Source organism: Mercenaria mercenaria, chromosome 2 (genome assembly GCF_021730395.1).
Source record: "Mercenaria mercenaria strain notata chromosome 2, MADL_Memer_1, whole genome shotgun sequence".
NCBI lineage: Eukaryota > Metazoa > Mollusca > Bivalvia > Venerida > Veneridae > Mercenaria > Mercenaria mercenaria.
In genome coordinates, this window is record NC_069362.1 from 51,265,632 (window position 1) to 51,284,378 (window position 18,747).

The following is an 18,747-nucleotide window of genomic DNA, read 5'->3' on the forward strand; positions in this document are numbered from 1 at the left end:
AAGTCAATGAAAGCTGCAACTAGCAGCGAGGCGTTGCACCACGTTAAGACTCGCCGATATCGTCTGGTGGATGAACCGAAACGAAGTAATATTGTACATAACACAGACACATTGCTGATGTATCGACAAAGGTCGATGACTCTGTAATAAAATCAACAAGTTGTGAGGAATCTCGGGGACAGTAATAGGCTGTTATGTGAATATTGAGCAACATGTGAACTAACTCTGTGTGCTGTTTAGGAAATGCACACACAACTCAGCAGAATACAACCCAAGACTAAAAATCTCGCCTCATTCATATAATTATGGTCATTACTTGTATTCAAATATTTTGATATTAAGTTGTTATTTGTCCCCTACTGGTTGAAAACCAGTTTCGGAGACTATAGAACTGCGCTTTTCTGTCCGTCCGTCATTCCGTCCGTCCGTCCGTCCGCAGTTTCGTGTCCGGTCCATAATTATTTCATTCATGAAGGGATTTTAATACTTGGCACAAATGCTCCCCATGATGAGACGACGTGTCATGCGCAAAACCCGGACCCCTAGCTCAAAGGACAAGGTGACAATTGGAGGTCAAAGGTCAACATGGCTTTTTTCTTGTCCAGTCCATGACTCTGCCATCCATGAAGGGATTTAAATATTACACGGAACAAATGTACCCCATAATAAGACGATATGTCATGCACAACTTTAAGCCCCCAACCTCAAAGGTCAAGGTCGCACTTTGGCAGTCAAATGTTAACATGGTATGAACAGGGTCTGTTTCCTGTCCGGTTCAGAACTCCAAGGGATTACAATATTATTTGGCATAAATGTTCCAAATAATCAGAAGACGTGTCATGCGCAACACACAGAACCCTAGCTTGAAGGTCAATGTCACACTTGGAGTTCAAAGGTCAATAGGGATTTTTTCCTGTCCGATCCATAACTTTGTCATCCAAGACAGGATTTAACTATCAGTTGGCACAAATATTCTCCCGGATGAGACAACAAGTCATGCGCAAAACCCGGACCCTTAGCTGAAAAGTCAAGGTGACACTTGGAAGTCAAAGGCCAACAGGGTTTTTTTCCGGTTCGGTCTGTAACTCAACAATCCTTAAATGGATTTTAATATTGCAATCTGACTAAAGTACATCTCCTATTACGCTACGCATAGGATCTGAAAACGACCTATTCATTGCCTCGTTCTGACGGCCCTTTCACTAGCCAATCAGAGCCTAGCTTACAACATCTTGCAAATCTACCTCTAGCATTGACTTTTGATATTTACAATTCTTATGTCGTAATGTATCAGAAAGCCGGTTAGCTCAGTCGGTAGGCCACTTGCTTTGTAAGCGAGGGGTCCCGGGTTCGAGTCCTGGAATAACTGCATATTTTTCTTACTCTTTGACAATCGAACAAGTCGCCTGATTGGATAACATAAAAATAGCAATAATGGAAATCCAAAATATACAGAAGACGAATGTGAATGGGTCGTTCTCAGATCTTCGTTTAGAAGATCAAGTACTTTAGTCAGATTGTTAATATTGTACCCTATGATAAGACGATGTGTCTCGCACGATACCCAGATCCCTAACTCAAAGGTCATGTTCACACTTGGAGGTCAAAGGTAGATAGGTTTTTTTTCCTGTATTATCAATAACTCTGTCATCCATGAAGGGATTTTAATATTACTTAGTACAAAATGTTTTCCATAATGAAACAACATGTGTTATCCTTTATCCGTAACTCGAAGGTCAAGGTCTCTGTCAGAGGTCCAAGGTCAATAGGATTTTTTTCCCTTTCTGATCCATAACTCTGTCATCAATTAAGGGATTTTAATATTAATTTACACAAATGTTCCCTATAATGAGACAATGTGTCATGTGCCATACCCAGACCCCTAGTGCAAATGTCAAGGTCATATCTTAAGGTCAAAAGTCAACATTGATATTTTCCTGTCCAGTCTGTAAAATATTTTTATATAAGCTCATGTGTCATATGGACCCAATTAAAAAAAAAGTTGATGTATTTTCTTCAGAATTACTTCCCTTTAATATGATGATTTCTTACATTTTTTCCAACCAGTTTTAAAAAGAAATGCTATCAAAATTGAAATTAAATACTTTTTTATATTTATAGATGTCATGAAATAATCAACAACTGTAATTTTTTTATATATTTACATTTTAATCCAAGTGGTTTATTATAACATATTGTATATATAGTACAATATTGTTTATACATCATTGACAGATATCAGACCATAATGTTATACTGCAGTAGAAAGAATGAGGTGCCTTCCAGTAGGTAACTTTGTATTGCATGGCAATGCTTCATTCACTTGTTATTCACTAAATCTGATCCAGTATGGTGGGGTCGTTTGTGATCCACAGTCACCTGTGCACGTATAGCTTGTGCTGTAATTCACAACATACAAAATCCACAGCGTGCATTTACATTTTATTTCATGTAAAAGTCGATTACAAACTCAGGAACCACCATTGTTTTAAAAAATTGGAAGGAGGCCATAGCATTTGGAGTCAAATACAGAAACCATGCCAATAGGCTCAGTAATTCGGTAACTCCGAGCAATTAGATCCTATGGTTTTCCATATAAGTGCTTTAGTCTAACATTCTATATTAGAATGCATTCTGCATGAAATGGAGCTTCTTTCATAGCTATATTCTAACGTCGTTAAATTGTCTATGTTAAAAACCAAAAATCAGGGTTTAATGTGAGGACAAAAGCAAAAGTATTTGGACTTGCTACGGACTTTCATTCAACATTTCTGCAGTAAACATTGTCTGAATATGCAACACATAAATTTGAACCTTGTAACACAACCATAATTTAGATAATTATGTAAAAGATTGCTACGTACCGTTTTTATTCACATACATGTGATAAATATGTTTCGTGAAAATCGAGCTGTTGGAGACCCTGATATAGTTTTGTCAATCAAAATGTTCATTTTAATTTGCGTGCCGTTTTTATACTTTAACAAGTGCATGCGTGCTGAGAGAATGTGGATGCAGAATTCATAATTGCCTAGAAATCTCCTGAAACATACTTTTTTATTCATTTTAAACCTAAATAAATAATCCCTCAATTTTTTCTAAGCGACAGTCGCAATTCCTTCAGTCGTAATTTATAAAATTGTTAACGATTTATACACTGTAGAAATTGATTACGATCACGTTTTTGCTACTGCTACTGCCCATTTCACGTTATTGCTACTGCTATTGATACTACTGCTACAGCCAAGTTACACGTTTTTGCTACTGCTACTGCCCATTTCACGTTATTGCTACTGCTATTGATACTACTGCTACAGCCAAGTTACACGTTTTTGCTACTGCTACTGCCCATTTCACGTTATTGCTACTGCTATTGATACTACTGCTACAGCCAAGTTACACGTTTTTGCTACTGCTACTGCCCATTACACGTTTCTGCTACTGCTACTGCCCATTCCAAGTTTTTGCTACTGCTACTGCTAATTTCACTTTTTTGCTACTGCTACTGCTGCTTCAGTTAGTTTACTGCTGCTGCTGCTGCTACTGCCAATTTCACGTTTGGCTACTGCTACTGCTACTACAAATTATACGTTTTTGCTACTGCTTCTGCTGCTATAGAGCAACTGCCAGTTTCACATTTTTGCTACTGCTGCTGCCAATTCCACGTGTTTGCTACTGCAATTCTATTGCTATTGCAAGTTTTACGTTTTTGCTACTGCTGCTACTGTTACTGCCGATTTCAGGTTTTTGCTGCTGCTACTGATACTGCCAATTGCTCGTTTTTGCTACTGCTACTGCTGTTACAGCTTGTACAAATTTCACGTTTCTTTTACTGCTACTGCTGCTACTGCTACTACAAATTATACGTTTTTGCTACTGCTTCTGCTGCTATAGAGCAACTGCCAGTTTCACATTTTTGCTACTGCTGCTGCCAATTCCACGTGTTTGCTACTGCAATTCTATTGCTATTGCAAGTTTTATGTTTTTGCTACTGCTGCTACTGTTACTGCCGATTTCAGGTTTTTGCTGCTGCTACTGATACTGCCAATTGCTCGTTTTTGCTACTGCTACTGCTGTTACAGCTTGTACAAATTTCACGTTTCTTTTACTGCTACTGCTGCTACTGCTACAACAAATTGCACATTTTTTGCTACTGCTACTGCGACTGCAAATTTCACGTTTTTGCTACTGCTGCTACTGCTACTACAAATTCCACGTTTCTGCTGCTGCTGCTGCTACTGCTACTGCTGCTGCCCATTTTACGTTTCTGCCACTGCTCCTGCTGCTACTGCTACTACAAATTTCATGTCTTTGCTACTGCTACTGCTGTTACTGCCACCGCCAATTATACGTTTTTGCTACTGCTTCTGCTGCTATAGAGCAACTGCCAGTTTCACATTTTTGCTACTGCTGCTGCCAATTCCACGTGTTTGCTACTGCAATTCTATTGCTATTGCAAGTTTTATGTTTTTGCTACTGCTGCTACTGTTACTGCCGATTTCAGGTTTTTGCTGCTGCTACTGATACTGCCAATTGCTCGTTTTTGCTACTGCTACTGCTGTTACAGCTTGTACAAATTTCACGTTTCTTTTACTGCTACTGCTGCTACTGCTACTACAAATTGCACATATTTTGCTACTGCTACTGCGACTGCAAATTTCACGTTTTTGCTACTGCTACTGGCGCTACTGCTACTACAAATTTCACGTTTCTGCTGCTGCTGCTGCTACTGCTACTGCTGCTGCCCATTTTACGTTTCTGCCACTGCTCCTGCTGCTACTGCTACTACAAATTTCATGTCTTTGCTACTGCTACTGCTGTTACTGCCACCGCCAATTTTACGTTTTTGCTACTGCTACTGGTGCTACTGCTACTACAAATTTCACGTTTCTGCTGCTGCTGCTGCTGCTACTGCTACTGCTGCTGCCCATTTTACGTTTCTGCCACTGCTCCTGCTGCTACTACAAATTTCATATCTTTGCTACTGCTACTGCTGTTACTGCCACCGCCAATTTTACGTTTTTGCTACTGCTACTGGCGCTACTGCTACTACAAATTCCACGTTTCTGCTGCTGCTGCTGCTACTGCTACTGCTGCTGCCCATTTTACGTTTCTGCCACTGCTCCTGCTGCTACTGCTACTACAAATTTCATGTCTTTGCTACTGCTACTGCTGTTACTGCCACCGCCAATTTAACGTTTTTGCTACTGCTACTGGCGCTACTGCTACCACAAATTTCACGTTTCTGCTACTGCTGCTGCTACTGCTGCTGCTGCTGCTGCTGCTGCTGCTGCTGCTACTGCTACTGCTGCTACTGCTACTGCTACTGCTCATTCCACGATTTTGCTACTGCTACTGCTACTGCCAATTTCACGTTTTTGCTATCGCTACTACTTGTCGGCGAAGTTACAAAAATATATCTGAAAGTTTTGAAAAAACTTGATGGTGCATGCATAAAATACTATACCCGAAAATCGCGGCCCGCATTTTATTCTTTTCTGTGCATCTATCCGCGAATGATGAAAACATCGTAGAAAAAAGCCTTCCTGAATCGACGCTAAAACTAGTAATGGACCTGGTCTCATTCCATTGCATATCCACCTTGGAAAGTATGAAAGGGTGCAGAATTACATTTTGAATGCATAAAATATCGTTGTTGTGTGTACTCCTATCGTCAAGGTCAAGGTCAGGAGGAAACAGAAGGGTCTGAAAATATTTCCGAAAATAACTTTGTTACTCTTGATCCAATTCTATTCAAACTAGGGATAATATATGACACAAGACTGCGATGTGCACTGCACACAGTACTTTGTCCATCTTCTAGATTGATGTTTCCTCATATTATCGCAGTTGCTTGCCCTGGCCATATCTTCGTTACGCTTATCCCGATTTTAATTTAACTTTGATTTAACTAGTGATTTGCAGTGTCTTAATAAGAGCTTTTAATACTATCCTTACCCCGGTTTTACTGAAACTTGGTAAACATAAGTATTTATCACAATACTAATGTTGTGTATGATGCTCAGCAATCGTCTGTTTAATTTATAAGTCAAGGTCACGAAGATAGCGTACTTTTTGCTTTATTAATATTTTTGTTATTCATTTTCTGATCGGGTGGGATCTTAAGTTCCTTCCTTCTATGCGGATCATAATGATCTTATGTATAGCACTTCAGTTCAGGGCCTTTATTACATACATTGTGTTTCTGCATTTTTTCAGGTTTGCAAGAATGTTATTGCCCTCTTTATGTTCAAGGTCAAGGCCAGGATGGGTCAAAATGGTATTGAAAATTGAACAGTTTTGTCAAGGCTTTAAGCTAGTCAGATGCATCCGTATAGTTTGAAATTTATTCGATATAAATAATAATAATACACATTACATTGTCTTCCGTGATCCAGTCTTTTCTTTGTCATTGTGTTTATAACAAAGATGCCTTCAGGTGCAATGGGCTGTTAGACAACAATTTTACATAAAAATGTTTTGATTCGTCGGGGGTCCTTTGAGTACTAGTACTCTGTTCTAGTTTGGTCTTAAAATTTGAAAGATAAATAGAAGTTCATCATTAATATTGTGCTAGAGCAAGCATTTTAACAAACACACTCTGTACGGGTAAAGGACACCTGCACAATTAGATAAGATTGTACTCACAGTGTCGTTGTTTTTATGGACAGAGGAAGATGAAATATCTGGCACGAATATTGGTAGGTTTTGTGTATTTTTTTCTAAAATAATTACTACACATTTTGTTAACTGGAATGACATAGCCTGTTTAGGTAATACAGCTACACAACAAATGTAAAAGGCGGAAATATTTTATATGTGCACACAAGGATACGAAAACTCAATATCTAGTTACTAAAAGTCATAACTTGTATAAATAAATATAAATACTGTATACTTTTATGCCCAAATTATTTTAAAGTATAAATTAATACGTAATTCACTTTAAATAGTTTTGTGCTGAACAGTACAGTTCTGTGTCTTCTACCGTCAATTAGATTACGTAAAATGTAGAGTCCTCCGTCTATGTGACTTTAGTCTTGAAGTTACATCGACTTTATTAAAAGGTTTAATGTTTCTTTTTTTTAATTGTCAGGTTCTGGCTATTTGCCTTGAGATTTGTAAAACGCAATGCTAAGTTCAATGTGAGTGAAACTATTATATATATTTAATATATTTAATGTTACATTTGTACTTAATGTTATTAATTGAACAAACCGATGTTGCAGACAGTGGATCATGTATGTATACTTGGTTTGCTGGCAACACATTTAGGACGAAATCTTTCATCGAGTTTCTTTCATTATGATGATCAACTCTGTTACACCCAAAGTAACTTTTTTAGACCGCGGGAAATCGTTGTTGAGAGTAACTCCCAAAGTGGATCAACTCACAGGTCGTTCAGGCCAGATAATGCTATATTAGCGCGGTCAATGCATTTTTCTATCTTTAAAGGAACATGCCTGCAGTCTTTTTTTCTCTCGAAATTTAGGAAGTACTTTTATTTGTTAGTAGCTTTGCTAGTAAAACACTGTGATTCTGTTAGTTCTATGCATTATTTATTTGTAGGATACTCACACTGTATAGTCAACATATAAATTACTTTTATATTTGGAGGCATGCACTTTGGACGTAATAAGGGACAAATTTGAAAAACTGCTGACAGAAAGGGATAAGTATTCATCATTTAGGGATTGTTCTCTCAAGCCGACATCAAAGATGTTTTTTTTTTTTTTTATATACGGGGTTGCGTTTTTGGAACGTGACTATTCGTACTTGGTCCTTGTCTTGCTTCTTTGCTTGTTGGTAGACAGGGTGATATTTGCTCTTTTCCCTCATATCTTGAAGTATGTAAATTATTAGATCACTTCATATGTTATGATTATACTTCACGTGCTATATATATACTAGTATATATCTCTTATACTCTTAGTTTTACCTTTGTGAATTTATGTGGCATATCCCTAAACTTAAAATATATGTTAGCTTTTCCCATATATCATTTTGCTACTTTTTAATTAAGAAATAATATTTCTTCGTCTGAGTTTTCTCCTGTATAATAAAATAAATATCACGTCATGTATATGTGGGTTGCTAGCAGATATTATGAACCCTTTAAAATAATGCCAACACCGGCTATCTTCCATGTTTATTCATTATATTTCTCGAATTCACAATACCCGCAAATGCATGTGATATTTATAAAATTCTTGTATATTATTTTGTGTCTATTTTCAGCTATAGTGTCCCATATACCCCATTTCAAAAACATTTAACGGAGGAGTTTATAAAAATGTTACAGACCAATTTTAATGAAGATCAATCAAGCGCTTCAAGAGAAGAAGTTGTATAAAGAATTTTAAAGATATTTCTATTTTCAGCTCTAGTGGCCCAAATAGGAGCTAAGTGCCTCCATTTGGACAAAATCAAAAGAGAATCTTATAATGATGCTATATACGGTTTGATGAAGAATTTAAAAGGTCTTCTATTTTTAGCTCTAGTGGCCCCTAAAAGGGACCAAGTGTCCTTATTTGAACAAATTTTAGAGAGGAACTTACAGTTATTATACAGACCAAGTTTGATGAAGATTCATCAAGAAGTTCATGAAAAGAAGTCGTTTAAATGTCTCTCCATTTATAGTTCTAGCTGTCCCTAAAAGGGATCAAACGGAACCACTTGAACAGACCAGAAAGAGGAACATGCCAAGTTAGGTGTAATTTTGACTAGTAGTTTCGGATGAGAGGATGTTTATGTAAATTTTGGACGCCGGACGCCAGTGTAACATTAAATATTGACCCCGTTGAAAATTGACCCCATTGATCAAAATTTAATGTTGAAATGTTGGCGGGGTCAAACTCAACGTTGAAAAAGGACCTTTTGATCAAAATTTAATGTTGAAATGTTGGCGGGTCAATTCTCAACGTTGAAAAAGGACCTTTTGATCAAAATTTAATGTTGAAATGTTGACGATGTCAATTCTAAACGTTGAAAAAGGACCCATTGGGTCTATTTTCAACGGGGTCAGTATTTAATGTTACACCGGATCATCACATATACTAATAGCTCAACCTGAACATTCAGTTTTAGTGCCGAAAGGTGCAAGGATCAGAGGAGAAAAGTTGACAGCAGAAGATGGGAGACTATTATAAATATCACAGGAAAGGCTGTGTCATAAACTTATAATGCCAGTGATTTACATTTTACAATCTGTACATTTCAGCAAGCGCAGGGAAGAAGTTCCTCATAGCGATTGCAGAATTATACCACATTGATTACGTTGACAAGATTTTTGTGAACATAGGCGCCTCAGCTGATGGTACAGCACCATTTACGTCCCCGTATCTCAAGATTAGCCAATCACATGCTCTCACGAAAGGTGTAACAACCGTCACCTTTAATAACAGTATCATATCACAGGCCTTAGGCAAAGGCAACAAAGGGATCGAGCTAACTTCAGATGTAGATATCACTGTTCATGTGTTTTTCAATGGAGGTTACGGCCAGACAGACGGATATTTAGCTTTACCGACACAAAACCCTATGCCAATGCAATTTATGTTTTCGAGTGTTTCTGCATACACACAAGGTCTTATTGCAAGTAGCATGGATGATGTCAGGATAGACATACATTCTAACAACAATATATTCAGTGTTGATTTGGATAAGTATCAAACGTACCAATTCAGACTAAACAACTCTGGCTTTGACCAACTAGTGTACTCAAACGGAAGTGTAACGGCTCTGTATGAAGAAAACTTACTTTATATTAATTCAACTAATGACTCGGATCTTGCCTTCGAACAACTACAACCCATAAAGTCATGGGGAACTACGTTTATTATTCCTTCGCTCATTGGCAAAAGTAACAATGTTTTCCGCATCACAACAGGCAATTACTCTGTTCGCATTCTTATTAACAATGGCACACACCATCAACGCAGCGAATATATACTCCCTTTTAACTTTAAGGACATTTATTTCAAGACTTCAAGCATGTTCTTACAGTCAGACAAACCAGTCCAAGTTGTCCAGTTTTGTACAAGTTATGTAAACGGTAATACTGGCGATCCATTTATAACTGTGGTACCACCTCTGACCAGTTTTCTAACGGGGTATATATTCAAGCCAATGGACGGTTTGAACACATTTAATCACTATGTGACACTAACGGTTGAATCGAAATATGCTTCTGGCCTTTTACTTAATGATAAATCATTATCTATACAAAGAGCAGAGCCATTGTCAACTCAAGCTGGATCGTATAAAATACTTACGCTTGTGGTGAGCACAACGACCAATATACTCTGTCACGTTGGAGGACACGAGTTCGGTGCATTACTGTATGGATACTACAGTGCTACAGCGTACGGATATCCTCTTGGAATGAAACTTTCGGCAGGTATAACATTCTTTTCTTTATTTGACATAATACTTGAATGGTAATAACGCCATTTTTAGCTCGACTATACGAAGTATGGAGAGCTGTCCTACTCGACCCGGCGTCGGTGTCGGCGTCGGACTCGGCGTCCTTCCGCGTCCGCACTTTGGTTAAAGTTTTGATGCACTTTCTCTTTATCTATGTAATTACTTGGTGGATTTGTTTCAAACTTAAAATAGTTATTCCTCATCATCACCCACATCAAATGGCACAAGGGCCATAACTCTTGCACCAATATTTCATGAGTTGTTGTTCCTTCTCTTGAGAAGGAACACTTAGGGTGGGTAAGTCACACTTGACTGAGCAATGACCTCGAAAGCTGTTGTCGTTACAAGCTGGCCAATCAAACTCCGTGACCTTAGTAATAACCTCTGACGTTAAAATTGTTCTTTCCTAATTGAGGCGACTCTCTGACTGAACGCGCTCCGTGGATTACATATTACTAAACCCGAGGATGATTGATTGATTCTTTTATTTCCTTTATTCTTGAAGAGCATAACATGTGTACAAACAGGTAGACATATATCAGCAAATTTACATGTAAATAACTGAATATTATCGTTACCTTCGAATGCATGGTCAATATGTGAAAATAACCCCCATTGCGACCCTCTTATTATGCGCATCAAATTCACGCACCGAATGTAACACTACTGACCGGGTCAACGTGTTTAGCCAGTGTATTCTTATTGCCGTATTTACTCAACTGAAAGTGGTAACGGATTTACCTTGTTGTTGGATTTAACAATTTATGTTAGCGTAAATACTTACTTGACATTGTTAGGCAGTATATAAAACAACATAGTTCTTTTCCAGAATTTTAGTTTTTTTTGTATTTAAAGCACCCTTGGTGTAAAATGTAACGCCCCCAGGGGCGCTTAAAAATAAGTAAAGTTTCTTGTTTAACGTGGGTAGTCGACAACTTATTTCCAGCCGAGCCCACTGCAGGCGTCATATTTACCTCCCCAGCATCTAGTCTAGACCGATACTGTTGGAAAGTGTATCAATTAAAGTAAATGACCCAGCACTGAACACTAGTCGGGATATCAGACCTAACCGGGAATCAATCCGGGTCCGGGAATCGAACCCGATCGCTGACGTTATAGTCCAACCTGCTAACCACTGCGCCACCAACTCCCTGATTAAACGCGGGGGAGGAGGGTACGGAATATCAGTAAGGTAGAATGGTCTTGTCTTGTGTCCGACCCTTGGATTCCACACACTGATGACCAATATTTAAAACAAATATTGCAACCAAAATTTTACAAAATGATCAATATATATTTATATAGATGTGCCCTAGAAGGAACTTTTGCTATGCTTTAACTTGTCCCCCCTTTTGACTTAGAATTTCAGGTTAAAGTTTTGGTGCACTTTCACTCCACTGGCGCCAGACCAGAAAGAAAATGCCTCTGTACATGTTATACCCTATCCCTAGGTATTCTATAAGAACCATGGTCATGAACGGGAAAATCTACTAACCCGTTTCAATCGTACATTTCTCCCAACGTACGTGCACCAGTCACATTGTCTCAATATTCCATATTGCTGAGATTATCAACATATTCTATGCTTTCGTCAACGTTACAGAAAAAACTCGCGTGACCTTCCCTAATGAACATCCGGTCTAGAGGTCACGGCAGTGTGCACATGTTAGGCGAAAAGTAAACAAACAAAAACAGAATTTAAAAAATCACAATTTTACACTAAAACTGGAAATGATGAATGAAATTCATCTTGAATATGATTTTTAATTTGAAATCATACATTGGTCTTCATCTGTTCTGTTTATTTTATTCATTTTGCACATTTATGCTGCATTTTCACATATTAGCGAACACGTGTAGTAAAATGACGATTGACATACATTTTGACAACCGCCAATCAGAATGGTTTTGTAATCTAGAACGGAACTTCACCAGGGAAGGTCAAGCAAGTTTTTTGTGTAACGTTGAAAAAACTATAAACTACGCGTTGTTTTTGTAAGATAAGAAGTATTGAAGAAATGTGACCGGTACACAATGGAAGATAAATTACCACTTGTTTGATATCCATAGTGCACATTTACCGAACTGCGTGCTTTAGGTATGAAATGCGCGATTGAAACGGGTTAGTATCTTTTCCCCTTCATAACTCACGGTGGGGAAACCAAGAATGCAACGTCATCAAAACCCAGCGCAAATGAGCTGACCACACACAAATTTACGTCGATTCAGGTCAAAAATGTCTTGTAACTTTTTTATTACTGCAGCTTTCGACTCGAGATAAAGAGCACCGTACCCGGCCTGGAGTATACTATTCTGCGGTAGTGTTCCATATTGTACGTATAGCTTGGTTTTTGCTTGAAAACGCGAACAGTTAGCAAAGAGGGTATGAGCTGTACCACACTTTTGTCTAAGAAAGTGAGTTTTGACCGTATTTTCGTGAAATGAGGACAGATTTGACGCTCATTTAATATCAGTGACTAGCATAATAGTCAACCATTGTTTTATTTTGCAATTTACAAGGATATCTGACGATATCTTATGCAAAACAAATAACATTATTAAAATGAGAACATCCACACTGACGACTTTGTTGGAGAACATCCACACTCTTAATTACCATTATTGCAGTTATGCTTCCTAAAGGCTGTTTCTTAGGCAGTCAAGCTACGTTGTTCAACAACAAATGTCGTCAATACATACAATCAGCAGTTCAAACCATTTACCGCGAGGCTGTAGACCAGTTAAAATAGATCATTAATCTTTGTGTATAGTGTGGCATAAGGACACTGTGTTCAGATTGATTGCATCTTAGGAAAAACATTATTTTAAGATAACAAGACAAATTCGCATAAAAGTCCTGCACACAAAGTTTAAAAGCAAATAAATGATTGGAATAATTATTGTATTGTTATTTTGTTTATAACTATATCCATCCCAAAGTGCATAAAACACGGATAGTTAGTACTTTAACTAAATATTATAACTGTAAGATATTTTAAATCTTATTTCAGCAAATGGAAGTCTCCTTCAAATATTATTTTATTTGCTTTTTATTTTATATATTAATGATCTGCCCCAACATCTGAAAGACTGTTTCACTGATATTTTTGCAGATGATACAACCTTAACTGTTGTTGGAAACACCAAACAAGAAATCAGTTCTGAATTACAGTCTGTACTCTCTAAAATTGAGGACTGGTGCAAGCATAATTATATGACAGCTAATGTACAAAAAACCAAAGCAATGTTTATCTCATCAAGAGGAACTAATAAAGATACTTTGAACCCATCGCCCCTTACATTCAACAATGAAACTGTCGAATATACAGAATCAGAAAAACTGTTAGGTGTACATGTCAGTAATAACTTAAGCTGGAAAGATCATATTGATAACACACTAAAGAAATGCAATTCCTTACTTTATCTTTTACAACGAATAAAATGCTACCTAGATATTCCCCAGAGAAAACTTTTCTTTAATGCTTATATTTTACCCCACTTGGATTATTGCTGCACAATTTGGGGTAATTGCAACAGGGATTCAATGGAAAAAATTACAAAATTTCAAAAAAGAGCAGCTCGAATCATCCTTGATAAATGTTTTGATTTTCCATCTGAAGATTTGTTTAAAGAGCTGAACTGGATGAAATTCAATGAACGACTGCATTATAAGAAAGCAATTTTAGTCTTTAAATCAATTAACAATCTTAGTCCATCCTATCTTCAAAGTAAATTTAAATTTGTACATAATCCTTACATTAATTTAAGATCAGAATCAAATAAATGTCTTGAAGTACCTAAACCAAACTTAGAACTGTACAGAAAATCCCTTGAATACTCGGGACCAAAAATCTGGAACACATTACCTCTTGAAGTAAAAAATTCTAACAGTCTTGAGCAGTTCAAAAGATCCTATTTAACAAACTGGAAAATGAACAACATAACATATGCTTAGAATGTTGTAATCATGCTATTGTCAAATTTGTATTTGAAATCTATTTGTAAATATTGTACATAATTTTGAGGCCCACTTGGAAGATTGGGCATGCCTAATAGTGTTGCCTCAATAAATAAAGTCATTATTATATCAAATACAATCCAACCTTATACATAAAAGGGCATTATCACTTAAGGTGATTATGCACATTTGATAAACCGGCAGAAAGGCATACAATGTATTATCATTACGTAGACTAAAGCCTGGGTTCTGCATACGGAACCGAAATTTATTTATTGAATGGCAATCCCATGACAACAATATTATATTTCTAAAGATAAAACATGATATTAAAATTGTTCAAACATTATATAGTTATAAACAGTGTCTTTAAGTCAGCTTGAAATGCGCTGATCTCTTAAAATAAAGGCAACGTCTATAGCCTAGTGGTAGAGCATTCAATCTGCGCCTCATTCGTTATTTTGTTTCGGATGACAGTATTTATTAAAATTTTCTTTTTATGACATAAATTTAATAATGTCAATTTGAAAATATTGTTGCAATCCATATAGGGCGTTTGATCTATATAAATATTCAGTAGAGTAGATTCTACATGAATAAGATCGTGTTATATATAATATAAAATATATTATAAAAATGGAAAAGAAAACATAAATCTTTTTTTCCACCATTTTATACGCCCGTTTGGAAAACGGGACGTATTATGGGAATGCCCCTGGCGGGCAGATGGGCGCGCGGGCGGCGTCCACAGACTTTGTCCTGAACAGATCTACATGCATGGAGGGTTTATGATGAAACTTGGCACAATTGTTCACCACCATGAGACGGAGTGTTATGCGCAAGAACCAGGTCCCTAGGTCTAAGGTCAAATTCATGAATGACTTTGTCCGGAGCATATCTTCTTCATGCATGGAGGGATTTTGTTGTTACTTGGCACAATTATACACCATCATGAGACGAAGTGTCATATGTTTCCCTTCTTTAGAATTACTTCCATTTGTTGTTACTATAAATAGCTTATATTGTAACTTTTTCATTACTAGTCGTAGGGAAAAATCGAGACCACTTTTCTGTAGTACAACATGCACGCTACATCCAATTTTGAGGTGTATTTTGACCAATCTCTGCCTGGTAAAGATTTTTGTGTGGACTTACAATTTTTTTTTTTTTGGATTTTTTTTAAGATTAACTTCCCTTAGTTGTTGCTATAAATAACTTATATTGTAACTTTCTTATAATTGACCGTAGGGAAAAAATAAGACCACTTTTCTTTGGTACAACATAGATGTTACTTTCCAATTTTAGGTGTATTTTAAGGCATCTCTTCCTGGTAAGGAGTTGTTTTTTTTGTGGACTAAAAACAAAAGACTTACAATGATTACTAAACAACCACAAAATTAAAATTCCATTTGCAAATACAGGTGCTAGAGTAAAGAAATTTGCTGTGACGGGCGTATATTGTGACATTCTGGCACTTTTGTTAGTGTCTGGAATTATTTTTCTCCACTGTCATAGCAGTATTTTTGGAATTATGGGGAAATTAATTTTGGTAAATCAACATTCACTTCCAGTCGTTTATTAACCCGGTAAGTCACATACTGTACGCGGAGCTTAAATATGTAAACAAAAAATAATTTTAAACACTTAACTATATAGTAAATTTATTAATACAGTTGTATAAACAGTATTTAGTGTTTGAAATTATTTTTTGTCCAATAGCATTGCAGTACATTTCAAATTATGGGAAATTTATTTTAATAAATCAGCATTTGATTGAAGTGCGATATTAGGGGCTAAGCTTTAGCCGAAAAACCTGCTCTGCGGGAACACTTAGACGTCACAGCGGAGAGAGAAAATCAAGGATGTGAGGAGTGTGGAAAGGTGTATAAATACTGACGAAATTTTAAGGCGTCACATGAAAATCTTTCCCGTATGATGCTTATGGTAGTTCTACAAGTTCGGATCCATTTTTTTTTCTTCATTGATTTTAAATTGGATTAAACTCCGAATTATAGAATAAACTTGCAACTTTTGGCAAATGTAAATCGATAGTGTCATGTGCTTTTTCTGCTCTTTGGTATGACGCGGCCAAGGATCGAACCCACGACATCGCGCACCCGAAGCGGACGCTCTACCACTAGGCTATAGACGTTGCCTTTATTTTAAGAGATCAGCGCATTTCAAGCTGACTTAAAGACACTGTTTATAACTATATAATGTTTGAACAATTTTAATATCATGTTTTATCTTTAGAAATATAATATTGTTGTCATGGGATTGCCATTCAATAAATAAATTTCGGTTCCGTATGCAGAACCCAGGCTTTAGTCTACGTAATGATAATACATTGTATGCCTTTCTGCCGGTTTATCAAATGTGCATAATCACCTTAAGTGATAATGCCCTTTTATGTATAAGGTTGGATTGTATTTGATATTTGAAGGAGACTTCCATTTGCTGAAATAAGATTTAAAATATCTTACAGTTATAATATTTAGTTAAAGTACTAACTATCCGTGTTTTATGCACTTTGGGATGGATATAGTTATAAACAAAATAACAATACAATAATTATTCCAATCATTTATTTGCTTTTAAACTTTGTGTGCAGGACTTTTATGCGAATTTGTCTTTTTATCTTAAAATAATGTTTTTCCTAAGATGCAATCAATCTGAACACAGTGTCCTTATGCCACACTATACACAAAGATTAATGATCTATTTTAACTGGTCTACAGCCTCGCGGTAAATGGTTTGAACTGCTGATTGTATGTATTGACGACATTTGTTGTTGAACAACGTAGCTTGACTGCCTAAGAAACAGCCTTTAGGAAGCATAACTGCAATAATGGTAATTAAGAGTGTGGATGTTCTCCAACAAAGTCGTCAGTGTGGATGTTCTCATTTTAATAATGTTATTTGTTTTGCATAAAATATCGTCAGATATCCTTGTAAATTGCAAAATAAAACAATGGTTGACTATTATGCTAGTCACTGATATTAAATGAGCGTCAAATCTGTCCTCATTTCACGAAAATACGGTCAAAACTCACTTTCTTAGACAAAAGTGTGGTACAGCTCATACCCTCTTTGCTAACTGTTCGCGTTTTCAAGCAAAAACCAAGCTATACGTACAATATGGAACACTATCGCAGAATAGTATACTCCAGGCCGGGTACGGTGCTCTTTATCTCGAGTCGGAAGCTGTAGTAATAAAAAAGTTACAAGACATTTTTGACCTGAATCGACGTAAATTTGTGTGTGGTCAGCTCATTTGCGCTGGGTTTTGATGACGTTGCATTCTTGGTTTCCCCACCGTGTAACCATGGTTCTTATAGAATACCTAGGGGTAGGGTATAACATGTACAGAGGCATTTTCTTTCTGGTCTGGTGCCAGTGTTTCACTCTATCTCAGTTATTACTAAATGGATTTGATTCAAATTTTAAATAGTTGTTTCACATCATCACCTACATCATATGACACAAGGTTCATAAATCTGGAACCAATTTTCCATGAATTATGCCCCGTTTTTACTTAGAATTTCAGGTTAAAGTTTTGGTGCACTTCCACTCTATCTCTGTTATTACTAAATGGATTTTATTCAAACTTAAAATAGTTGTGCCACATCATCACTCACATCATATGACACAAGGGCCATAACTCTTGCACCAATATTTCATGAATTATCCCCCTTTTTACTTAGAATTTCATGTTAAAGTTTTGGTGCAGTTTCACTCTATCTCAGTTATTACTAAATGGATTTGATTCAAACTTAAAATAGTTGTTCCACCTTATCACCCACATCATATGACACAAGGTCCAGAACTCTGGCACAATTTTTTCATGAAAAATGCCCCCTTTTACTTAGAATTTAAGGTTAATTTTGAGAGGATTTGATTCAAACTTAAATTTTTTTTTCAGAGACCTGATTTTAAGTTTGTAACTCATGAGAATTTATCAGAATGTTTGTCTTGATGACCTCTAGGTCAAGTTCAAATCTGGGTCATATGGGGTCAAAAACTAGGTCACCAGGTCAAATCAAAGGAAAAGCTAGTTAACACTCTAGAGACCACATTTATGGTTATATCTTAATGAAACTTGGTCAAAATGTTAATCTTAATGATCTTAAGGTCAAGTTTTAATCTTGGTTAGGTGGGATTAAAAACTAGGTCACCAGGTCAAATCAAATGTAAAGCTTGTTAACAACTAGAGGCCACATTTATGACTGTATCTTCATGAAACTTGGTCAGAATGTTATTCTTGATAATCTTTAGGTCAGTTTTGAATCTGGGTTATCCGGGATTAAAAACTAGGTCACCAGGTCAAATCAAAGATAAAGCTAGTTAACACTCTAGAGGCCACA

The 18,747-nt window shown here is 36.6% G+C and overlaps 1 protein-coding gene across 5 annotated transcripts in view; it reads left to right on the forward strand.

The window, feature by feature from the left end:
- The first annotated feature begins 6,584 nt into the window (after positions 1–6,584).
- The window catches only part of LOC128555118 (uncharacterized), a 28,588-nt gene continuing 16,425 nt past the window's right edge, over positions 6,585–18,747 (forward strand). For 4 of the 5 annotated variants that reach the window (XR_008369801.1, XR_008369802.1, XM_053536586.1 and 1 more), the window contains exons 1-3: positions 6,609–6,701; positions 7,097–7,145; positions 9,221–10,399. Coding sequence is in view for 2 of the 5 variants with exons in the window: in XM_053536583.1 (XP_053392558.1) it covers positions 9,541–10,399 (859 nt within the window). In the remaining 3 variants the exon portion in view is untranslated. Of the gene's footprint in view, positions 6,702–7,096; positions 7,146–9,220; positions 10,400–18,747 lie in introns of all 5 variants that reach the window. The other variant, XM_053536584.1, reaches the window with a different exon arrangement.